A 25,581-nucleotide genomic window follows, 5' to 3' on the forward strand; every position below is an offset into this window, starting at 1 on the left:
TACCAAACTACCGGTCTGTGAGACTGGAGGTAAATTTTGTTTGATGAGGGTGACAACCTTGCTTGACCTATTCACTCTTCCACTGTAGCTTCTCCCCCTCTAATCTAAGAGATGCCATTATGAGGGTTCTTGGCGAAAACCAACCTCAAAGTGCTGTTGAAGGAGTACCATCAGATAAAATGGAAAAGCAAAAAACTTGCGCTAAATGTCCGTCAGTGAGGAAAACGCAGTATAAATGCATCCACTGCAATGTTCCAATATGCTTGGAATGCAGTCAAAAGGTGTGCAATGACTGTGCTAAAGACATGTGCTGAATGCACCGTGAACTCAAAACAAGCGAAAAACATTTTCGAGTATCTGTAACACTTATTTTGTAAGTTATTTTGGATAGTTTTCTATACTTATATAGTATTCATTACTAATACACGCATTTTGTAAGAGATCTTTTTTATGTCACTTAATCAGGTGTACAGGTTGTTTTCTTTTCAACTAGGTATTATTAAACCTTACCTTGTCAAATATAACTGTTAAACAGCATTTTTTATTAGTAAATAAGAAGAAAACCCTTCAAAATCTACTCCAGATCTCACAGATCGGTAGTTCTGTTTATGTCACACAAAACATGGTTCAGTTAAGGTGTTCAAAACTATTCTTATAACACAAAATTAACATTTCACTTCTAATTGCACATTTATATAGCTATCAGAATATTAAGTTTATTCCTGTATAAAGGAGTCCATTTTTGCTTCTCAAATATTTACAGCAGAAATAATAAATTTTCTGTGACTTGCATATCTCACAGGATAATGCAGACTTCAGAAAGTGTCGTGTAGGTAAGAGACAAACTAAATTTAATGTTTAAGAGTTTATTTTGCATTTTGCAGTTCATTTAGCATCATTTCCTGACAAAACATGGTAGCAAAATGCACCTCACACCTATCAAAAAAATGAAAAATTAACATTACAATGTGTTATTTCACATTTCATGTCTTTATCAAAAACAAAATATGCATGTCCCTAGGAATCAGGCAAGCCAATTGTGACAGGAAGCAAGCAGCTGCACAAGAAAATTTGTAGAAGGAAAACTATTTACTAGATCATTGCCTGTTTATCCTATTCGCTGGTCACTCAATCTCTCTAACCTGCCTGGTTGTTCTTGAAAAATTTCACTGTCCACAGCAAAAAGGGTTGAGCAAAATTTTGCAGCTAGAGGCAGCACACCTAGTGAATAGGATATTAAACAATGGGAAGCAAAGTTCAAGAAGTTTTGTTTTAGCAAAATATCATGTTGAAAATTGCATATTGTTGAGTGCTTTTGTGCAGGGCACAGTATGGAAAAACCATACTAAAATGGGGTATCATTTAACAAAATAGTATCAGACAGTGAAATTTGTAAACATTGATTGAAAGTCATATCATGAGAGGAGAGCAACAATGGAACAGGTGGATTCCTTCTGATCGTTCTGTTGCTTATAGCTTGAATTTCACCAATAGAGATTTTAGGTACATTGTGAAAACGGATGCTCAAGGTTGGTTCTGTGCCAAGTGCTATCCCTCAATATCCATCATACAAGCAACCTCTGAGAAAGAAAGCCAGAAGAGAATTGAAAATAGTAAGTACATATATTTCACATGTATTTTACATTTATACAGTTCTAATGTAATTGAAATTAATATATAAGTCACTTTTATATGTGGTAGCTCAGTCATTAGGGCATCTGTCTACCATGCAAGAGACCCAGGTTTGATCCCCGATGGGGGAGAACCGGGATTTTTTCCACCTGTTCAAGTGGCTCCAGCGGCCACCGAGCAGGAAGGACCACCAGACATGGTGGTTAGCTGGACACGGTCACAGCAGGATTGGAGGAGTCAGTAAAATGTAGTGTGGCAGCTGCATCTCAATAAATATTGCAAGGGTCCAAAGAAAACCCTGTGATGTGACAAGGAAGAGCCACGACTAAGTAAGCTCAGCCTCTGTTGGCTTACAAAATAAATACGTAAAATAGTATTAAAACTTTTCAAACTTACGTGAGTGAGTATATGCTGGATGGGAGTTCCTCGGTTGCCAAGTGGGCACCTGGATTTTAGTCTTTTAATTTTGATTTGAGTATATTTTAGAATGTTTCACCTGGATAGGGATTTTTACGATTTTAATAACCAGGATTTTTAAGTGTTTTTTTACGATTCCTTTAACATATTTCTATTTAACACTATTTCATGTGACACCATGTCCGGTGTCTAGATATCTAGTTAGGCCTGAAGAAGGAGGAAGTATTTACCTCTGAAACGTCGTCCGGATTAACATATACTCACTCACATAAGTTTGAAAAGTTTTAATACTATTTTACGTATTTAATTTGTATTCAATAGTGAGTAATACACACTCCTTCATCACTCTGTTGCCTTGCAGGAAGGGGAAGGATACCAAAGGTTAAGGGAAAGAAACTCTGACAGAAAACCAAGGATGGGGCAGACTCATAAACCATAGTGAAGCCAGCTGCTCTTGTGGAGTAAACCATGAACAAATCCTGGTTTGGGTTTAGGAATCAAACAAACTAGAAAACAAATCCTGGAATAGGGGTTGGGTGTGAGGCTGACAACCTTATCACGTAAAAAGAATCACACTACGAGACCTCTAAGAAATGTAGCCAAAGATATATACCGAGGACAGACTGGTGTGCATAAAGCACAAACAAATCTTGGAAAGGCAAGGGATCTATAATGTAACATACACGAAAACCTCGTTAATACGATATTGGTTAATACGAAGTACCCTTTAATCCGAAGTTCTTCCCATTCCCCAGCCGATAAGATAGGATTTATAATGTATTTCAGTACGGATAAATCGAAATACAGATAATTTTTAATACGAAGTTGTTTACAAGACCCTTCCACAAAACTGGTTTCGCTTAATTCGAAGTAGACACCTGCGTAAGTCGACAAGAGAAGATCGAATGTGGAGAGAGCTTTGACCTTATTTTAACTTGACCTTGTCTTAAGAGATGCTGACAACTCGAGGGAAGCAGCCCGAAATGCCCGCTGGACATCGACATTCTTTGTCAATTTGCATAGCAGGTCAAGCTCTTTCCCCGCTGAATGCGCCACCTTGGAAATATTCACCAGTGCTAGATGAGAAATGCGAGATAAGATCGCACGAATGTTCCAAAATACAAGACGCGTGGCGCCTGGAAGTCTCACCCATCTGTCTAGCTCTGAGCTCGAGATACAGCAATTTCCCATGAGCGAGCAACTTCTGGTAACCACTTTCATTAAAAGCGTGTTCTTTGTGCCCTGTAGAACTTCATAAAAAAAAAAGGGAAACTGTTACAGATAACCAAAGCCCCATAAGCCAACTAAAGATCGTCAACCCGCTTAATGCGTTGTCATCTAGGTTTCCCGCAAAAGTTGAAGTCGATCGTACGTATGTTGCAAGTCCAGTTTCCCGCTTCATACATTTCCCAACTGTGCCGGTCATAAAATTTGCCAAAACAGTGTTTTGTTGTCGGAGTGACGTCTCCCTTTTTTCTATCAGCAAACGGGAGGGGGGGGGGAGGTTGCTAATTGTTTCAGCCATGATTTTCTTGCTCGTGTGCGCACACGGACTACTTTCCTTTGGCGGCTAAAAAAAGTAAACAGTTCTGAATACCTTCTTCAAAACGAACCGCATGATAAGTAAAATAAAAGTGACCCCCTTCCTTCTCCTACAACAGCTCATTATCTGCCACTGGTGTGCATGGTAATGCGATAATTGCAGAATTAAGGTCCCTCTTTCTTGTTTGAATGCAGCTGTCTGGATAGGAAATATTGCCCGTATTATTGTGTTGCATGGTAAAGGTAATGCAAGGATATTAATTTTATCACACTGCTGATAAAAGTTTGATCTTGGACAACTGCGTTATCTTTAAAATGCCGATGATTTCCCTTCTGCCACCTGCTGCTCTAACTTCCAGCGGGTCTCATTGTGTTTGCGCTGCAGCTGGCGCCAGTGTTTAGTCTAGCATCTGGAAAGCTCTCGCATGCCGATAACTGCAATGACTCATCCAGTGTGAAGGAATAAGCGTCATTGTTTTGAATCTCGCAAAGCCATATAATCCCCGCTTTTCTTCAGAACCATTAGCATGCTGCTCTTAAAAAAAAACAAAAAAAAACGCAATGCTCAATGTAGGAATACGAGAGGAAAAGTTTTGGCGGAGCGAGTGTTTGACCTCCAGAATACTCCTGAAACCTACAATAAATTGTCGATTAATCTGAAAATACGCAACTTTCGTAAAGCTTGTTTTTACTTCATTTTATGCTGATGAGCTAAGCGGGACTAAATATACAGTTTAAAGTGGGATCCAAACCAGTGTGATTATCGAGTGCGGCACTGTTTAATGTGTCCTAGGATACACGTGCAAACAGATCGCAAGTTGTGTGTTTACTTTTTCAGAGTGGATTACAATAGAAGTTGAGGAAGAGTTTGAACTGATCCCTGCAAAGGGGGAGGGGGGGGGCGAATATGAAGTTAACTGAAGCAAAGAATATGTGATTTTTTTTTACGATTGTTTTAGACAGCCGAACGAGAACGAAATTTACAGCCTCGATTTTTTTGTTTTGTTTTGTTTTGTGCCAGGGAAAGGTTGTGTTCTCTCCCAAGAGAATCTTCTCTTACCAGTTAATCCTGTAACGGACAATGTTCTAGTGAACGCACATAAAATCCAATATTCATTCTGTCCGATTATCTCCAGTCTCTTGCTTGCGCCAGTGTGACTGCCGTCAAGATTCTTCTGAGTTTCACTTCTTGCATTAAACGAGATTGTTTTCCTTTCTGTAGGTCTCCGTGCAAACGAGTTTCTTATGAACTAAAATTGTAAGAATTTCGTGGAAGAGCAACGACTTTGCACAATTAAAAGAAAATACCGTTTTTTAAGAGACTTTTGCCACAACATGCATCCCGTTCATAACTGGTTGTATAACTAGGCAGGATAAATGGTGTTAACAGTCTCCTTGGAATCTTTGTGTCCGCGTTAAGCTCTGTGTTCTCATTTTGTGTAACATTTTTTACACTTTCTTTAAAACATACAATATTATTATATAGTACATATAAAGCTTATTTTCTGAGCTACCACCAAGTATAAAACATCCTTTGTGGGGGTAATTTATACTCTACTTTATTTACACCTGAAAACAGGCGCCATCTTCAAAAGTTTGGATAACTCGAAGTCGTTTAATATGAAGTTGACATTTTTTGGTCCCTTGAACTTCGTATTAACGAGGTTTTCCTGTATTTGTATAGGCAGGGGCATTGAGGATATTGGTGGATCAACTACCTAATTATAAGCCTGCAATAATGGCAAGAAATGCGTTGCACTGGCCAAAGGAGTTTCGGAAAAGACAGAATGAAATGTCTTCTATAGCTGTGATAAAAGATTGCATATCGCTGGCTGAATACTGTTTTGTCATATGTCCATCTGCACTAATTCTTCAGGAGAGCTGATTGAAGTTGGATATACGCGAATTTTGAATACACCACACAATTTGTGCAAACATTTCATTATTGGTGATACTTCACACCACTTGACATCCATGTATGTCACTTCAGAATGTGACACATCACTGACAGTAAGAAACACTATAATGTAATAAACTAATTCCTGATGAAAATTGAAATACGACAAAACAGCATTCAGCCAGTGATATTGTAGGAACTGGATTCATAGTACATAAACATCTACACAGTAATTATTTCGAAAGTTGAGCTCTCCAAGCAGTCACTGGCACTTTTTGAAAGATCTTTTAACTTTCCCCATGGTAAATGCATGGGATGAACGTTCCATAAATGAAGAGTTTCACAACAATCGGCAGACAGGCAGGCGACACTCACTCTATCATACAACTTATTGATGCAACTTGAGGTGGAGCACACCCCAGATCTCTACAATTGCACAACAAAAAATCATAAAAGCATTGGCCACTTCATTCACTATCCCATTGGGTGTTCAAAATATATTCAATATTTAGAAATTGAGTCAACTCAAAAAGGTTGAAAAGTTAGCACATGCTCATGGAAAAGGTAGAAATTATCCCTCATGATTGATTTTTAAACCTTTTCAGTTCAATAATTGTAACAAATGCTCAGAAAGGTGACTAAATAGTTAAACTACAGAGCAAAATAATAACTTTACCAGCTTCCTGCTCAAGGAGTAGACAACAGTAAGAGACTGTGTACGTGAAACCAACAACATTGGTGAACTCACTACCACCATTGCCCAAGTTCACCACACCCTAATGCCCTCTGCATGCTATGGTTTCCTTCAATTATGGGCAGTGTGAAGTTTAAAATAGAATAGATGTGCAGCATAGAAAGTTTCTTTGTAGTTGTGCTTGCAGTGCCTCTAGGTGGTTTTCAGCATGGAAGAGATTTACATTCCGATGCAAGGGAAAGGATGGCGAATGTTCAAAAGTACATTGAGAGAGCATCGTGCGAAGAATTCTTGCAATGTGGAAAGCTCTTCTGCTATAAAGCAGATGACATGAGTGTATCAGCAACAGCATCCACATGACTCAGCAATGAGTGGCAGAAAGCTGGTAGAGATAAACCTTTTACCCTAAATGGAAGTTATACAAGGTGATCCAAAAAAGCCGCCCCTTTTCAATTGGTGAGCATAACTTTATTTAGGCAAATAATTGCAAGCTACAAGGACAGAAGTGTTGCACAGACATGGGAGTTTGATACAAGATATGTCAATCAGGTTGTGAATGTCACATCACATCATGTCTCACTTAAGTTTTGAATATAACATCACTCAGGTGAGCACCACCGTTGTTGGAGCACTCATGAAGCCGAGCCACGAAGCTACGCCGCAATGTATTCTCCAGCATAGCAACCAGAATAGCAGCGATTTCACGGCGGATGTTCGCCTCCAGTTCCTGGATCGTTCCTGGGCGGGTTTCGTAGACCCGGGACTTCAGGTATCCCCACAAGAAAAAATCAGCTGCCGTCAGATCCGGCGAACGTGCCAGCCAAGCCACGTCGCCATATCGGGAGATGAGGTGGCCGGGAAAAAGATCGCACAATTTGGCAATGGACACACAGGCTGCGTGTGCCATTGCACCGTCCTGTTGGAACCATGTGATCAGAGGAAGGCGTTGGAGTGCCGGCACGAGAAAGTCTTGGAGCATGGTCACATAACGCTCTGAATTGACAGTACACGTGGCACCAGTGGCATCGCGAAAGAAGTATGGTCCGATAATTCCTGATGTACTGATCCCACACCACACAGTTAACTTGGGACTGTGCAACTCACGCTGATGCAATCGCCACAGGTTTTCTGTACCCCAGAAACGGAAATTCTGTTTGTTGACCGACCCCGATAGCAAAAAGTGTGCCTCGTCAGACATCAGAAGGTTGTCGACAATGTGTGCATCTTGTGCCCACATGTCGAGAAACGTGTCACAAAACTGAACACGTGCCACTTTGTCGGCTGCGGTCATTGCTTGCACTACTTGCACCTTATACGCTCGTGTATGTAAATCCAAGTGTAAAATGCGATGTAAACTGCCATACGTCATATGCAATGCTTGCAATCTGCGGCGCACTGATCTTCGTGGACTTCTTTTTATGTCATCCCGCACACAGTTGATGTGTTCCTGTGTCCTTACAGCTCGGGGTCGTCCAGGAGACGACCTGTGTCGTACTGAACCCTCCTCGTGCCATTTCGCTACCCAGCGCCGTATGGTGTGTTTGTCCGGTGCGTCTCTACGCTGGCCTAGTCGGCGGAAAGCTCGTTGGGTTGCAACAATGGACTTGCTTTTTATAAACAGCTCTACAGCGCGAACACGGTGTTGCACATTCCACTTCTCCATCGCAACTGATTCTCCCACTATTCGTGAATACGCTTCACTGCCGCCAGCGCACGCCGGCCAGTGTTGGCTTTGCAGTAGCCAATTGAAAAGGGGCGGCATTTTTGGATCAACTTGTATGAACAAGCCATAATTTAATACGTACCTTTATCAATGAATCCTTATTGAAGAGACATAGATCATGTTGGATGAGTCTTGTGGTCTTGCAGAAATCAAGGAAATACAACAATGTTAAAAATTTCTTCACAATGTGCTTCCTCAATTCCACATCATAACTTCTTTTATGCTGATGTTTCACTTTACGGTCATGGTACTTTTCCTCTAGATATGGATCAGACAAGAATCTGAAAATAGAACATTTCAATAATAATGTTTCACTTGTGTCATGAACACCAGCTTGCTTCATAGAGCTTCTTCCAGGTAACTTATGCTAAAATATGTAAAGGCATTAAAAGCATTTGAGTCAAAATATAAATAAAATCTTTCATTGATCATGGCCACAATGTGTTCTTATACATTTGTAACATATTAACAATTAAACTTCCATCAGGGAAGTTTAATCAAAAAGTGTCCATTTCTTGAAGAATGTGAAGGACCCAATGAGGAGCAAATGTATGTGAGGAAGTAACTGCTTCCACAATATTGCTTAAAGTAGCTGTGTATAATCAATTGTACTTTTACAAAGCAGCAAACAAATGTTCTTTGGCTCCCGAGAATAACGGACTGGTTCTTGAATTATTTTTAGTTTTGTCTACCCCTGATGCTAGTGATGTTTTGGCTGTGTGACTGGATGCAGTTCCACCTGATTAGTGTCCACTCTACAGCCATGATAAAATTCAAGTATAATTCCCACTTTTCAAGGCAAACTTTCCAAATATTCAAGGGTACATGCAGATGTTTCTCCATTTTAACCTTACATATTACAACCTCTCACCCCACAAATATATTAACAATATAAAGAGTCTATGTGATTCCAATGTATCCAAATTCTAAATCAATTCAGTTAAATGGTATACATATTTAGAATATTTAATTTAAAGTGCAGAGTTTAAATTTGTCATTTCACATACTCAGACTCAGAATACATCTGCAAACAGAAGTCACAAATATTATGGGATATACTAATCTACAAGAACTTGTTAATTCAATTGTACAAGAATTTCAAACTCAATTTAACTGATCAACTTCAAGATGTCTTATCTTGCAATATTCTTCATCCTCCCACCACCATCTGACAATAGACTTCAAAAAAATCAATGGGATGAACAATGAATAAAAAATTCATAGAGATGCACATAACTCACTAAAAAACCTTCAAGTACAACAAAAACATATCAAAATGCACTACTTTCAGAATTCAAATATGCGTAAGATCTCCAATCACAGAGAATTTGCTGTGTTCAATATTCAACTATTTTTTTATATAATGCATACACAGTATATGTGAGTACAGTGAAATAATAAAGTGAACATTTCTACACAGGATTATAGTAGTAAAACAATCTGGTGGAGTTCGCCGTCGTGTGTCAGAGGAAAAGGTGGAAGAAATTTGAGTGGGGTTTTAGAGAAACCCAAGTAAATGCATCCTCCAGGCATCTAGGCAATTCAATGTGCCTCCAACAACAATGCATGGAGTTCTGCACAAGGGGCTTCGGTTGTATCCGTATAAAGTGCAGATGGTGCAACAATTGAAGTCAGATGATAAGCCGCATCGCAAAGAATTTGGTATGGAAACCCCGCTCGAATTTCTTCCACCTTTTCCTCTGACACACGACGGCGAGCTCCACCAGATTGTTTTAGCACACTGCCGGTTGTTAGAAACTTACTAAACCACAGCCTAATTGATTTAGCATCAGGTGCCACTCTTCCGTGCACTCGTCTGAAATTTTGTTGCGTTGCAATCACAGATTGTGTCTCAGCATACCACACCACTGCCTGCGCGCGTTGTTCAACAGTCGCCATTTCTATTTATGCGACCGTGGCGCTGCGTAGTGAGCAAATGGACAACTTCAAGTCATGAAAACAAAACTTGAAGATTTGGCCTTTCATTTGGTGTTGCAGTTATTTCACAATTCATCGTACTTCGTTCACAGTAATTTATTGAAATTAGAGAGATTTGAACGGAACACTCGGTATATCTTTGCAGAATATAAGAACTCAAACTGACTCAGACTCACAATGTTGGAGAACACCCATGGCACTGAAGGGTCATTGTGCATATTGAGATGAATTTAACACCCAATGTTTTCCCAAGACAACTCGGCTGTCAACACAGTGGCAATGAAAAAGAAACAGAATGAAAATGAAAGGGTTATTGTGTGTGTGTTGAGATGTGTTTCCCTGTATTTCTTTGAGAAACGAAAACTCCGGCTGTAGGCAACGAAAATTTATGTAACTTGGACAGTCAGGATGTAAATGTCTAGCACCATCTTATGATGGACCTTAAAGTGGCGAGTTTTATCAAAACTTCTTGCATGCAAGAAAAATACAGAACACTGTGTTTAACTTGCATGCTGCAGTTTCATAAATTATACAACGTTGCACTCCTGCCATTGGCTAGTCACCATGGACAGGATCTATGTGGCTCCACCCAATATCGCTTCTAAAACCGTAAGCCATATAACAAAGTAAATGTATGGAGAGAATTCGGTTTTATTTTCCACGCAGCTTTCTTTTCCTTCCTCAATAAAAATAAAAGCCAAACTGTGAAGATCTTTCCTCAGGGCATTTATAAATATGTATAAATTCAATGGGATTTGGATTCATAAAAGTTGCACTTTTTAACGTCTACAAAGAAAATTCAATCATAATTCCAGGAGCCAAAAATCACGCAGAATTTCCAGAATTTAAGGAATTCCCAGTGAGTAGCCACCTTGTTTTGTTATTATAGATCACAAAGCTTCTTTTGGTAAATTGGTTAACCAAGGCATACATAAATACAGACAGGTAATCCTCACATAGTTCCTGGATTAGAATTGATTTTCCTTTATAACATCAAGGTAATTATATTATATAATTGTGAAACATAAAAAAATTGCTGTTTGTGTGCATGGGTAGCTTAATTCAGTAGAAATGTTACATGTAATGTAACAATACAGGAGTTAAAATATTACTTAGCCAGAATTTAGGCCAGTGTTTATTACATAAAATGGTCATTATTTACATATTTCCCTGCATTTTGCCTATGCTGTAGCTCCACTCTTACTAAGTTTCAATATCTCAATTTTCACTGGAGTTTATGAACCCCTTAAGCAAAAACTTAAGACTATTAGCGATTAGGAACCAAACATGGATAAAAAAAGAATGTATGTAGATCGATGGAAATAAAATGTCATATTTGGTACAATAATGCTACTGGTAGTGGATATTCTTGGAAAAAATTTGAACCCTGATAATTAACCCCTTACTTTGATAAGAATGCTCTGAAAAGTAAATTTTTTAAAAAAATGAGTTCCTTTTTAACTCAATTACAGTTACCTCTGGCTGTAGTGAGTATTGGGCTACAGTGAACCTAAATCACTAGTCAAAAGCCAAATGCATTACAAATTTTATTTATAGTGAACCTAAAACTGACATTTTCATGAAAAATTATTGTTAGCACCATAAGTACAGTAGTGTCCTTCTAAACAAACTTTATGTTAACTTGAAGAAATGGGTCTCCTGTCTGTCTTTCTGTTTTGGTAGGACAGAGAGAGGTGGGTTTCATGGTGGTGATGAAACACATGTTTGAGGTAAGGGATATTTTTCTTCAAGTGACAGTAAATTGAGAGTGTACTAAAAACTGATTTTATGTTATGTTTGATACTGTACTGTATTTGATACTTTCTTTCCATTAATAAATCCTGTGTCAATCAAATTATTTCTATCTTTAGGTCTTATTTCCTGTTTCAGTACTAACTTCAAGTCAAGCTAAGGGAAGGTGTTTTGGTTTTAGTGAACTTCGGTCAGAGTGAACCAATTTTATGTGAATCCATAGAAGTTCATTATAAGCAAAGTTGATTGTATATCATTTAAGGGAGAGATTTGTAGACATTCTTATAAAAAATTAACTGTACTTCAAAATGTGCTGATTAGAATGATTCTTGTTTCAGGTGTCTAAATATACAGACATGATGGGTATCTATGCATACATACTGGGATCTTGGGCATTCAGATAAGACATAATGAGAATCTGTAAATCTGCCCTTGGGCACTCCACAAATTACAGTAGAACCCCAATTTTACACTTTTCTACATTACACATTCAATATTGATGGTCCCAACATATCAAAATGTTACAAAATTTTCCTTGACTTTACATTTCCCTCCATTTTAAGTTCATTCAGTTTGGTCGCCTGAAAAATGTAAACTCAAGGTTCCACTGTACATACACTTATTCAGAATATTCTAAGGAAATATTTTCTATGATAAATCAAATGCTAAAAATGATATTTTAAAAGACAACATACATGAAGTTGGAATATTCTCTTGGGTGTATTGATAGAGCAATTACCCTATAGAATCTATCCTTAAAGAAACCAAATTTATGCATTGCTTGACTAGGACTCTGATTCTAAATGTTTCACAATGCATAAGTACAAAATACTTCTTTATTAACTTAAAAAAAAAAACATCTGCTTACCGTTTTCTAATAAATGTTACAAGGCCAATTAGATCAGAGCAGGATGACAAGGGAATGCTTTCATCAAATACGGTCTCTAATCCGACTCTCAACCAAACTGGATTGTAGCACAGTAACAGCCTTAACAATTTCTTCTGAAGATCTGAAACATATAATGTACCAATGTTGTAGATTTGATCTGAAAGCAATGCAGATAAATATGCATTACTGAATACTAGTAGTCAAAAGTAGCATGCTACTTGCAGTAGCACTAATGTAGGTGCAAAATTGGTAGCTGTAGCAGCACTACATTTTTAAAATTGTAGCTGTAGCTTCACTATACAATTCTTGTATTTTGTAGCAAAGTTTGACTACAGCCAGCTACATTTCTTCTTGATGTTTTCAGGTAAATTTCTTCATGTGGCAACAGTGTGCTACTATAAGGTGCCATCAAATGAAAAGGTCCATTTCTATGTACAGAGTATATTACTAAAATTGACTACACATATTCGCCATATGAGGTAAGGCACTTATCCCACTTGGGTACCAACTGATGAATGCCTTGGTAGAAGAATATGGGTTGTGAGGCAAACCATTCTGTCCTGTGTTTGAATGGCGACATGGGGACGAGCATTATTGTGCAGTAAAATGATGCCTGTGCTGAGCTGAAAAATGTCAGGCAACAACATCAGCCAGCAAGATCATGGTGACCGTATTCTTCGATGACCGTGGTCCCCTGCTAGTGGAGTTCCTTCCAAAAGGACACACCAATGACAACACGTACTGCGAAACACTGAGTCGTCTGCGGACAGCAATAAAGCATAAGCGACCCGGCAAGCTCAGCACAGGCATCATTTTACTGCACGATAATGCTCGTCCCCATGTCGCCATTCAAACACAGGACCTGTTGAATTCCTTCGGTTGGGAAGTGCTCAACCACCCTGCTTACAGTCCTGACTTCAGTCCATGTGATTTCCACATTTTCATCCCAATAAAGAAACACCTCAGACGACGCTGCTATGCGCCGAATGCAGATCTGCAGGTGGCAGTGACAGAATGGTTTGCCTCACAACCCTAGGACTTCTTCTACCAAGGCATTCATCAGTTGGTACCCAAGTGGGATAAGTGCCTTACCTCATATGGCGAATATGTGTAGTCAATGTCAGTAATAAACTCTGTACATGAAAATGGACCTTTTCATTTGATGGCACCTTATATAATGCCTTTCTACTTCCACTGAAATTGCCAAATCGGTGCAGTTCAAGCCTCTAGCACTACTAAGTTAAACAACATAGAAGCTTTAAGATCCAGGGTATCATTTTCATAGACTTTTAATATGGTAGAAAGTGCTTCATGATGCTATACAGGGAACTTGACAAATTGAAATATCGTGAGAACAATGCATCAAATAAAATAATGTTCCATATGAAAGTATAATAGTATTGTGGAGGCAAGTCACCTACGCTACAATGAACCCCCCCCCCCCCACCACCTGGGGTGGTCTGGGGCAGGGGGGCAACCTTGAAATGTTAAAAGGGAACCCATATTTTTTATTGCAGATTCGAATTCGATGTCCGAAAATATGTAGGATTTGTCCGACACATTTTGTTGCATTCATGATAGATAGATGGCGCCGTCCGTTTGCCTCTCACCATCGGGGTGCTAGATGTAATTATTCAATGAAATGATCGAAATGATGTCCTCAAACTTCAATGCATTTGTTGATCAGTTGTTCAAATGATTGAACACAAAGCAGAAGTGTTTCTGCATCAATGCATGCAAGCATTTCTGATTAATTCGATCAAGTTTGTGTAGGTTTTTGGCAGATCTTGATAACACGCTCTTTCAGATATCCCCACAAAAAGAAATCCGGCGACATAAGGTCTGGTGATCTGGAAGGCCAATTTACCAGACCGCCTCTACCTATCCAACGACATGCAGTTTAATTCCATCCCATGCTACTATTACATTATGTGCTGGACAACCGTCATGTTGGAACCACATGTGCAGTTGCAGTGCAAGGTTTACGTCGTCAAGCAATGTCGGTAATTCCTCATGCAAAAAAGTTCTTTGTGCCCACTCAAAGTACTGTCAATAACATAGGGACCAATCAGTTTGTCACATATGATTCCACACAACACGTTAACCGACCAATGAAGTTGACATTCAACTTCATGCAATAGGTATCCCACACTCCAATAATGCATATTGTGATGATTAACCTGACCGTGGTTTGTGAAGGTTGACTCATTGGAGAAAAGTACTCTACGAAATAACTGCTGGTCGACTAGTATTTGTTTGCATGCCCATTCACAAAACACCACTCGATTGTGAAAATCGTCGCCATGAAGTTCCTGATGCATGGACACATGATAGAGATGAACTTTGTGATGTTTCAATATTCTCCAAACACTATTGTGAGAAATTCCTGACAGAAATGATATTACTTGCATACTCGCCTTGGGAATTTACGAGCCACCGTGGCTAGGACTGCATTATTCTCTTCAGTGGCAGTTGCTCTACGAACCCTGTTTTTAGGTTGTACACTTCCTTCGGCACAACACTGTTTGACAACTCTAAGAAACGAAGAACGCAATCATAACCTTTCAGAAAAACGTTCCGCATAAAGGGTCACAGCATCGTCGATGTTCCTTCTGATTCACCATAAACAAGAATCATTTCAATTTCTTCTTCTACGGATAGAGAATCCATGATGTTGAATACCCCACTTAACTGTGTTGTTCGACTCTTTGCAGTCACACTGCACTGACTACTGAGAGTGCGAGCACAATGCTTCTAGGCGACAGTATTCCTCCTCACACACTTGCCAGCCACTGCATTTGTGAGACACATCAAACACGTTGCGCTTATGGCGCCATCTATCTATCACGAATGACTCAAAATATGTCTGACAAAACCTACGTTTTTTCATAATCAAATCTGTAGTAAAAAATAGGGGTTCCCTTTTAACATTTCAAAGTTGCCCCTCCCCCCCCCCTGGGGAGGGGGTCCATTGTAGCATAGGAGACTTGCACCCAGAATACTACTTATACGTATTATACTTTCATATGGGACATTTTTTTGTTCGATGCATATTTCTCGTGATATTTCGATTTGTCAAGTTACATGGGACACCCTGTATATGTAGGGTATTTTTTGTTTTCTTTTTTCTAATTTTCTGCCTTCCAGGCTGGCCTACAATCAACAAATATGCATTTGTCCACTACAATTTTCGTTAGAGCATTTTCTTTCTGCCTCAGTAGCTCTGATCCTACGCTGAATGTTACTTTCAGTTTGTGTTCCATTAGAGTGACAAGACTTAAGACCAGAAACAATGTCCATGTCATCTTAGTTTTGGTTGGTTCTTTGATTTGGTGTTTTAAGTCCACTTTATGCACAGTAAGGCTAATCTGCACTGGACCTACAGTTTAAAGTGGGATCCGAACCACTATGTGCCTCCACTGGTATCGAACCCGGGACCCCTTGATTACAAGGCAACAACGCAATTACTGTGCCATCGGAGAGGCCCTCATCTTCATTTTGAAGCACTGTTCAATCATAATGTATTAAATCTAGTCACCACACTGAAAAAGTAGGCTCCAAATTATGCCTGAATTTTTTAAAAAAAGTATTTATGTATGAAAGACAAACAACATTTTTTACTTTGGAAGTGATTAAAAATTATAGAATTAACACCATTCACATTTAATAGCATTAAAAACCCCTAGCGGTTAGTACTGTAGCTTTTTCACAAAACCTGTCTCAAAGCTATATTCTTTGACATACATAAAATTGAGCAATACAATATCATTGTGTTATTTAAGAATATGGACATTCTTTAAATACAATGAGCCCTGGGTTCCAATCATGGCTTGGGTGTTCCTTGTAAGGGTTACTTCACCAATTTCATCATCACTCATCCTCTCAATCACAATTAGCCAAAAGCAGTAGAAAATAGATGCAAAATTACAAAAATTAAATAATTTACTTAATCATGTTCAGTGTGTCTGGCAAGTGCAGTTTGTTGTATAAAATAAATAGAACGTGAGTGGGAATTTTCAACAAATATTACCTTTTTGGGATACCAATTGAACAGCAACAGTAAAGTCCAGGTTTGGGTGAAGGAGTAGTTGTTGTTGCTTCTGAGGTTGAGTCTGAAGATGTCACAAAGTGTCACATCCAAAACATCCTGTTCCACAATAACCCTTCACACTACAAACAATTCTTCCTGTCCACAAACATCCAAGGTGCAAAACCTGCTCAATTTTATCAATTCCCATACCCTCCAGATCCACAATGCCACTGGCAATTCACCCTCAACCTCAGAATAAACAACCACTGCTCCAACCATCAAACAAAGGTTGTATTTTCATCATATTAGCCAACTCTCTGAATGAAATATCTACTTTTTTCATCTCCATTGTATTTCAAGCACATCATAATTTCTTGTGTCTCGATTATCTGTTTCAACACTTTCAACAAATGAAAGATCATAAAAGTAATTTTCAATTACATTTAAATCCTGGAAGCAAAAGATATGAAGTCCATGGGTGTTCAAAATAAACTGAATAAAAGATCACAAGAATAATGTGTGGTTGCAGAAGAGAACCATACACAAACTGCTTCTTCAACTATTTTCTCAACCAATCACTGTTCATAAATATTTATGCATTTATGAACCACCCTGTTATAGAATTATTGTAAAAGCATTCTCAGATATGCAACCAACTTGCTATTGATGTTCTGTGTGAATCGATCTCACTCTCTGTTGGGGTTCAGACAACTTCCCAGTTACTTATCTTCAACATACACATTTGGAACTCTGTCATGGAAATACTCACATTAGGAACAAATAATTAAGAAAATCTACAACTGAAAAAAAAATAGTATGGTTTATAGAAATGAATGAGCATGTAATTAGAGGAATTTATTGGAACTATAAGAAAAAGTTAAGGTTAAAAATAAAGGAAGACATTTTTGAGAAATGAAATACTATATCATCATCTAATACATAAAAATGTATGTGTGTGTGAGTGTGTGTATGTTTGTTCCGCCATAACTCTCAAACACCGGGAGTGATTTCAACCAAACTTGGTACATATATCACTTGTAATCTGGAAAGAAATACTGTGGCGGTAAGACACCCCTAGTACCCCTAGGGAAGGGGTGACATGTAAAAATAATCGAAAAAGACTAATATTAGAGTGGAATCCATAGTTCTCGGGGTCATTAAGATGAAAAGTGACAGTCCTAATGCCATTCAACTCCAAGGGGTGAGGGTGGGTAAAGGGTGACATGTAAAACGACTGATATTAGTGTGGAATACATAGTTTTCAGGGTCGCTAAGATGAATAGTGACACTCCCAATGCCGTTCAACTCCAAGACAACCCTGGCACCCCAAGGGTCGGGGGTGGGAAGGGGGTGACATGTAAAAATAATTCAAAGAGACTGTGGAATCTACAGTTTTCGGGGTCGCTAAGATGAAGAGTGACACTCCCAATGCCGTTCAACTACAAGTTCATTTTACAAATATTAAAATATTTTTATATATTAATAAAAATATAAAAATGTGTAAAAACCTAAATTACTTACGACAAGTGAGTACCATCCATCAATAAATGCAACGTTTCGGGGGTCTTACCGCATCCTTCTTCAGGCTTTCCTTAGGCATGTATCACCACATTGCCACGTCAAGTTATATCAAACAAGGAAAAGGGTGTGGGTTGAAGTGGTAAAACATAATTGGATAAAACTTGTCCTCGTCAAATATAAATTGATCATATCCCTTACCATCTTACTATAAAGAACACCCACACAAACGAATAAAAACAGTTAAAACTATAAAATTCGAATCCCTCACACGGCCATGTGGCCACCAGCTGTTACTTCCTTATAGAATACAGGAACCTGCCACAGACTATTCCCCTCCCAGTTACACTATAGTTAGAATTCATTATTTTCCTGTCTAATAGAAGATTGGGCAATATAAAGATTCTAATAGAACGCCGGGCAATCAGCTAGTCTATAATAAAACTACATGCACAACATACTTACCAATATCAATGTAGTTGTAGCGATTTCCTCCAGCTTCACAGACAACAATTGCTGTTTTATCAATATGCTGAACTGTACTGTCAATTACACGTGCAACTTCTTCGCTGCTGTACACTGAAGCTGCAGCGTGCCTCAGAGCCATCCATTTCTTCTTTGTGACATCACGAGCCACCATTGAATCTGCAGAAATCTCCATCTCCAAGCTTCTCTGCCACAATTCATCAACATTCACTGTGGATGAAAAATTAACTCTTGAATATGTATCACTAGAAGTGTATGACAAAAAAGTTCATTTTACATACATGAACTTAGTAAATCAGTTACTATGGTACACCTGAAATTCTATATTAACAACAAAGAGTACAATTTCCTTCAAATGTCAAGAATCAAGCTAGAATGGGATTTAGAGCAGCCTAGTGTTGAATGCAAGTGAGAACTTTTACATGAGGACTGTGATGATCCAGTAAATTCTTTACTGCTAAACCTCATCATCACCCACAGAGAGAGAGAGAGTGTGAGTGAGTGAGTGAGTGAGTGTGAGTGAGTGTGAGTGTGAGTGTGAGTGTGAGTGTGAGTGTGTGTGAGTGTGTGTGTGTGTGTGTGTGTGCATGTGGAAGCTTTCATTGCCACTCGAGCATCATGCTTTACATCCCTGACATAACTGTAACTCTCGCAGCAGGGACCTGCTCTCTAGTGATGGTTTGCAGTATTTTATGTCACTCACTAGGAGCACACAGTCAATGTGTAGTGCCACACCTGTTAACATCCACTCATCAGTCTTGGGTGCTTGGAGAGACTTTACTCTCTGCCATAATCATGACAAAACAGGCTCTCCTATGCACGGAAGACCTGCTAGTGCTTGGAAAAGATGGCAATGAATCTGACCCAATGTGTTTCCTCCACCCTCGTCTTTCTCTAGAATGAGGTTGGTCAAATGCATTTTTGATGAAAAGCATAACAATACACAATATATTTCTGGAAACTTTCACCCCTTTTGTTACTAAACAGAGAGTACAGTAATTCCGAGCAAATGACTAGCCAATTTATTGACAGCAGCGTGCATGTTGATTGCACTTTCATTCTGTAAATAAGTAAAACATTCAGCATTTGAATGTTTTATTAAACATGGAAACAAGGCTTAACAGTGTTACCACTGTAAATAAGGTATATATGATGTGCTATTTTACACACTTTACTTCCCCCTACACCTTTCACCACTCTCAGTTCTCAACTGCCTGGCGAAGAACAACATCATTTGTTTGAGTGTGACACTGTCTACTATTTTTCTTTCTGGACCTGGCAACACTGAAGGCCTCGAAATCCCAATGTTCATGTGACTCACTTAAAAAATCTTTTTTCTACTCTTGAAGATGTGACACACCATCATGAAAGTTTGAAGTTTTTCTGCATCTGGTGAGTGTTTCCTCTCTCACTTTTTATTTAGCCCTTGTGGCCCTCCTTCCATTTATCCAATTATATATATACCTTGCGTCCATTTCCTTGCGAGGCCGAGAGATCGGGAGAAGTGTGGTGAGCAGTGTATGACCAACTTACAATTACCAGCTCGGTCTTCCCAGAGATTTTTTCTTGTTCTCTGAAAACAACACAACTGTCTCTATCCAGCAAGCAACTTTCCCACGAAACCAGGCTTACAATTAATTAACGAACCCACTCTCAGACATGGGGAACAGTATGGTCCCGCAATAAACTGTGATCGTCCTTCATAATATTTGGATAACATAATATTTGGATTCAGCATACCCAAAAACATAATGTTTGACACCAAGATCACTATTTTATTTTCTTTCTGCTCCCTCAAAAGTTATTAGGAACTCATTTCGTATTGCTGCCATTTTGTTTTTTAGCGATTTGGAGCACATAGCTTAAAATTACAGATTAGAAAACATAATATTTGGATTTACCATACCCGAAAACACAATGTTTGACACTAAGATCACTATTATGTTTCTGCTCCTCCAAAAGTTAATAGGAACTCATTTCGTATGGCCGCCATTTTGTTTTTTAGAGGTTTGGAGCACATACCTTAAAATTTCAGATTAGAAAACCTAATATTTGGATTCAGCATACCCAAAGACATAATGTTTGACACCAAGATCACTATTTTATTTTCTTTCTGCTCCCTCAAAAGTTATTAGGAACTCATTTCATATGGCCGCCATTTTGTTTTTTAGCGATTTGAAGCATATAACACCAATTTTGAGAGTGGCAAACAAAATATTCATAATCAGCACATCAAATACATTCAGAAAAATGTCGTTTGCTCGCTTTTCCTCAAAAATGCTTCCTACAGTTCCTCAAAAATGCTTCCTACAGTCAGAATTTTCGAAAATTGTCCCAGTCTATAGCATTTAAACAATGACATCCACTCATAGAGGCATTTAAACCTCTAGTATTTAGATGTGTTTTGACCATTTTGATTTATTATGTTCATATTGTGATTTATGGTGATACTAACTGAAAGAGGTATTAGATCCTCTGTTTTGTCTGTATTTGTTTCATACCTTTGTTCATATTAACTTCTTCATAACTGTAGTTTTATATTTTGTTTGTCTTTTTATACTTGTGTTTATAGAAAACTTGTATCATCAGGTGCAACACTATAACTGTACACATGTGACTCAGTAACTAACCTTATATAATTCTATAGTTAGTACTAAATCTTATAATTTTGTCTATTAAGGGTAATTAGCACACTCAGAGTGCCATGTAATCTCTTTATTTTCTTTAAGAGAACTACTTTTGATTGATTTTTTTTCCACATTTAGTTTGCCAATATCTAGGGTGTATCTTTATAATGGAGAATATGTTTATTTTTATCTGTGTTTTATCTAAACTGTACTTTGATTTATTTTAGTTAGTATTGGATAGACTAGGCAAACCAAACCAACCAAGGCCACGGAATGGCCAAGGATGGATGATGAAGAAAATAGGTTGGACCTGTACAGAGTGATTGTTTCATGCACCATTTAGCTTTGATAAGGAGAAAATCTAGGTTAGATCTCAATAATAATTATTCATTGTTTGCTTTCTATGATAATAAAGAGAATGTTCAGATTCTCATATCTTTGATGGCTCAAGATTTACCATAGACTAAGGTGTAAAATACATAATACACACACTTACCACATACGCTTGCCGACAACACTTGACATGGGTTTTAATTTTAGTAATGAGGGTATTGAGTGATGAATTTGAGAAACTACGAGGGTGAATCAAATATGAACGAGCCTTGATTGGCTAAGCCTCGGAATGGGTAGCAGGGAGTGATTGGGCATGTGCGGCCGGTAGGTGGGGCTGTCATGAGTCAGGAACCAGAACAGCCGGCGTGTCGCATGCTTCGTTTAGTACCCGTAGCTCTCATGATGAGTGAGCGGAGTGTGCCAGTGTCTGTTGCGCAATGCATAATCATCAAGTTCCTCATCCATGAAAATATCAAACCGGACAAAATTTACCGGAGACTGCAGGCCCAGTTTGGGAATGGTACCCTCTCGTGGGCAAGAGTGAAGGTGTGGTGTAAGGAATTCCAGCAAGGCCGTGAACGTGTTGCAAATGAAGTGCACCCCCGTCGTCCTCGCACCAGTGTGACGAATGACAACATGGCTCGTGTTTGTGAGCTTGTCGAACAGGATCGCCGAGTCACTGTGAAGCAAATTGCGGCAGAACTTGGTGTGAGCTATGGAAGTGTCCAATCAATCATCACAAAGAACTTTGGGCTTCCGCAAAATCACAGCTCGGTGGGTTCCCAAGCTGCTGAATGTTGCTCAAAAAGATGACCGAGTTCACATTGCTCGCCAGCTTCACACTCGTTTTGATGTGGAAGGGGAAGCGTTTTTGCATCACATCGTTACCTGTGATGAGTCATGGGTGCATCATTACACCCCAGCATCCAAGCGTGCCAGCATGGAGTGGAGGAGGAAAGTCGAAGGAAACCCCGTGAAGGCCAAAGTTCGGTTGTCTGCGGGGAAGGTGTTGGCCACGGTGTTTTGGGACTGGAGGGGGATCCTACTGGTGGATTTCTTACACAAACGTCAGACCATCAACGCACCCTACTACTGTGGCCTCCTGGATCAAGTTAAGGTGCAGTATCTACGCAAACGACGAGGCTGTCCCATCCGCCAGTTCTAGTTCCTCCACAACAACGCCAGACTCCATACAGCAGGTCTTACGCAGTAGAAACTGGTGGAAAAGCACTGGGAACCGCTTCCACATCCACCGTACAGCCCAGACCTTTCACCATATGATTTTCACCTGTTCGGACCCCTCAAAGAAGCACTTGGGGGCGAGCGATTTGCGACCAACGATCAGGTGGAAACCTTTGTGCACAACTGGGTGGCTACCCACCCAGCTTCATTCTACGAGAACGGCCTCAAGAACCTACCACAAATTTGGGAAAAATGTATCACTAAGGGCGGAGACTATGTAGAAAAATAGGATGTGGCAATGTCTCCGTTTCCTTCAATAAATTTTGTTTTTTTGCACAAGGCTCGTTCATATTTGATTCATCCTCGTAGTTTGATTTGCCCAAAGGGGCCTATGTTTTACATAGCATAAAGAATGTGCTGACGATGCATGCGTAATTCCTGCTACAGAGCAGAAGATTTGCCCAAGGTGGCCTTATTGCTTGTAATAAGCACATGTAAGGGGCTGTGTACCCGTGCCTTAAAATAGTGTTTACCTTGTTAAGTAGGTTTGTTTAACTAACATTCAGTGAGTGTTAGTAACTGCTTGAGCCCAGTAATTAAATTTCTAAATGAATAAATAAATAGCATATTGAGTCCAAGAGAGTGGTACATGAATAAAATAAAATAAAATTCTCATATCTTAATATAGGAAGCTGTAATTAATTTGATTTTCAACTTTTAACGTTAAATCTGAGAGGTAATCATTCTATGAGGGATGATATAACATTACTATGCAACAAGAATGTCTAAAACATTAACAAATTATGAATTTATTATTATACATATGTTCACTACGTTAACCTTAATGAAAATTTTCTTGTAACTTTGATTATTAATATTAACTGTGTACAAATAACCAAAATGCATTAAATGTAAAATCTCAAGAAACAAGTGCATGAAGAATTTAAAGTGGTCAAGAGACTTGAAGTTGTGACATGGGAAGATAGTGTACGATGATAAGTTAGGACTTTCAACTAAGCAATATTCTAATGCCTATGAACTTTCGCAGACTTTGACATCAGTAAAGAGAGCCACTTATCCCAGAGCAGGTTACCACTGCCAATGAAAGAAAGAAGATGCACCGAGGAAGTACCAGGTCCAACCAAGATGGAGTTTCAATCCAATGTTCCGGTTCAAGAGCTTCAATCACACAGACCAGATGACAGAAGATGATGCCAGGGTGGGCTAAGAGTCTACTCCATGGTGACTCTGCAACGTGGGCGGTAACGTCTTTCATACCAACCGTATGCCTAAACCACCCGATGTCGGAGAGTTAGCAGCTGGGGAGAGGACGAGCTGCGCAGACCTTCCAGATATTGTCAAAAACAGAAGATGATGCCACACTCACTTACCCAGAGCCAGTCCACACAGAAGAGGAAGAAGCAGCAAACAACTTTCCCATGAAACCAGGCTTACGATTAATTAAAGAACCCACTCTCTGACATGGGGTCATGACAGTATGGTCCCTCAATAAACTGTGATCGCCCTTCATATTCATTTGGACCAGTCACCATAAAATTTCGTGCTCTGCAGAGGGTGGAAGGTTAAGAATTTAGAGCAGGACCATTAATCCACTGAGCTCCAGAAGCGTAATTTATATATATATATCCAACCAAATCCTGCTAGAACACGACTCAACTTTATCATAAACTTTGAGGACAAGGAGTGCTCTGTTTCCTTAAAGCCGAACATCTCCCAGGCATTGAGAGTCCTACTTACTGACTTGTAAAGACAATGGCTACCTCTGTTATAGTGATATAAAAAAAATCGTCCCAGAGCAAGCGGACCTAAACAGAACTGGCATCTCAGCACGTATCACAAGCTGAGCAGAAGACATAATTTTCACAAGCCCGCCAGCCAGTCTGGCCCCTCGACAGTAAGGTGAAAACCGAAAAAGTGCTGGATGAGGAACCCCGACCTCGCTCGAGAACATTTCTTTCCCCCACTGGGATTAAGACAGCCACAAGGCACATAAGTTAATCGTGTGTCAAAGTGAAGTGCTCGCAGTGAACTTGTGAGTGACTTAATTCAATTAGAGCCAGATACTTCTTCATTCTCCAGATCAGCCCTCGAACAAGGCTCCGTTGTGTATCCGTGCAAGGTTATTATCCCTTCTCTCATACCTCTCCAGTGCAAACAAGTGGGCGGGGCTTAATTGCACTGACCAATAAGATGGAAACATGTACAACAACAAATATAATTACAGCTGGCTTGAAACTCAAGACCGAACACCACAGAACTTAATCGTCTATGATTTTCGGCCGGATCTGGACCGTTCACAGCTGGGTACGACCTCCCCATATTAGTTCATGTAAGCATGTAAGGTGTCTTTCAGGGTTTTTTTTTTTTTTTTGACATCATATTAATTACTAAACATCCGTGCCTGGTAAACAATTTATTGATTCGAACCACCCTTCTCGTTTATAAGTGCTAGCAGAGATGTCGACATTTTCAACTAGTAACATCCCGCTTCAGTTTACCCTCGAAAGAAATTTGCTTTCATACTTCAGGTTTGTGCGACATACTCACTTTTATATATATTATTTCGTATTTCTAAAAATTAAAAATAAAAAAATATTTATTACTTACGTAAAATGAGTATCTATTTTGTACACCGACAACATTTCAGGAACCACTGTTCCCTTCTTCAGGTCCTATATTTCAGCTATCCGAAAAAGGTCATAGCCTTGTCAATTCATACACTCGTCAGGAAAAGGAATTGGTACATTATGGTAAAGGTAAAATATTTGGAAAACACTAAAACCTTTGCTTTACCCATGCTTACTGCTTTTTGTTAAAAAAAAAATCACTATAAAACTTTCCACTTAAGAACCAGTGCAAGTTAAAACTTTAAAAAAATAAAGAAGCCCCCTATCACGCTA

General features: G+C 39.1%; 2 protein-coding genes across 3 annotated transcripts in view; both read right to left on the reverse strand.

The window, feature by feature from the left end:
• The window catches only part of LOC145984088 (uncharacterized), a 501,971-nt gene that overhangs the window by 90,870 nt on the left and 385,520 nt on the right, over positions 1 to 25,581 (reverse strand). The window lies entirely within an intron of this gene.
• Positions 23,429 to 25,581, reverse strand: part of LOC145984315 (uncharacterized) — a 136,783-nt gene continuing 134,630 nt past the window's right edge. The window contains exon 8 of the mRNA XM_083117973.1: positions 23,429 to 23,445. Coding sequence (XP_082974099.1) covers positions 23,429 to 23,445 — 17 coding nt within the window. The remainder of the gene's footprint in view (positions 23,446 to 25,581) is intronic.

This window comes from Lepisma saccharinum, chromosome 2, assembly GCF_977018435.1.
Source record: "Lepisma saccharinum chromosome 2, izLepSacc3.1, whole genome shotgun sequence".
NCBI classification, from domain to species: Eukaryota; Metazoa; Arthropoda; class Insecta; order Zygentoma; family Lepismatidae; genus Lepisma; species Lepisma saccharinum.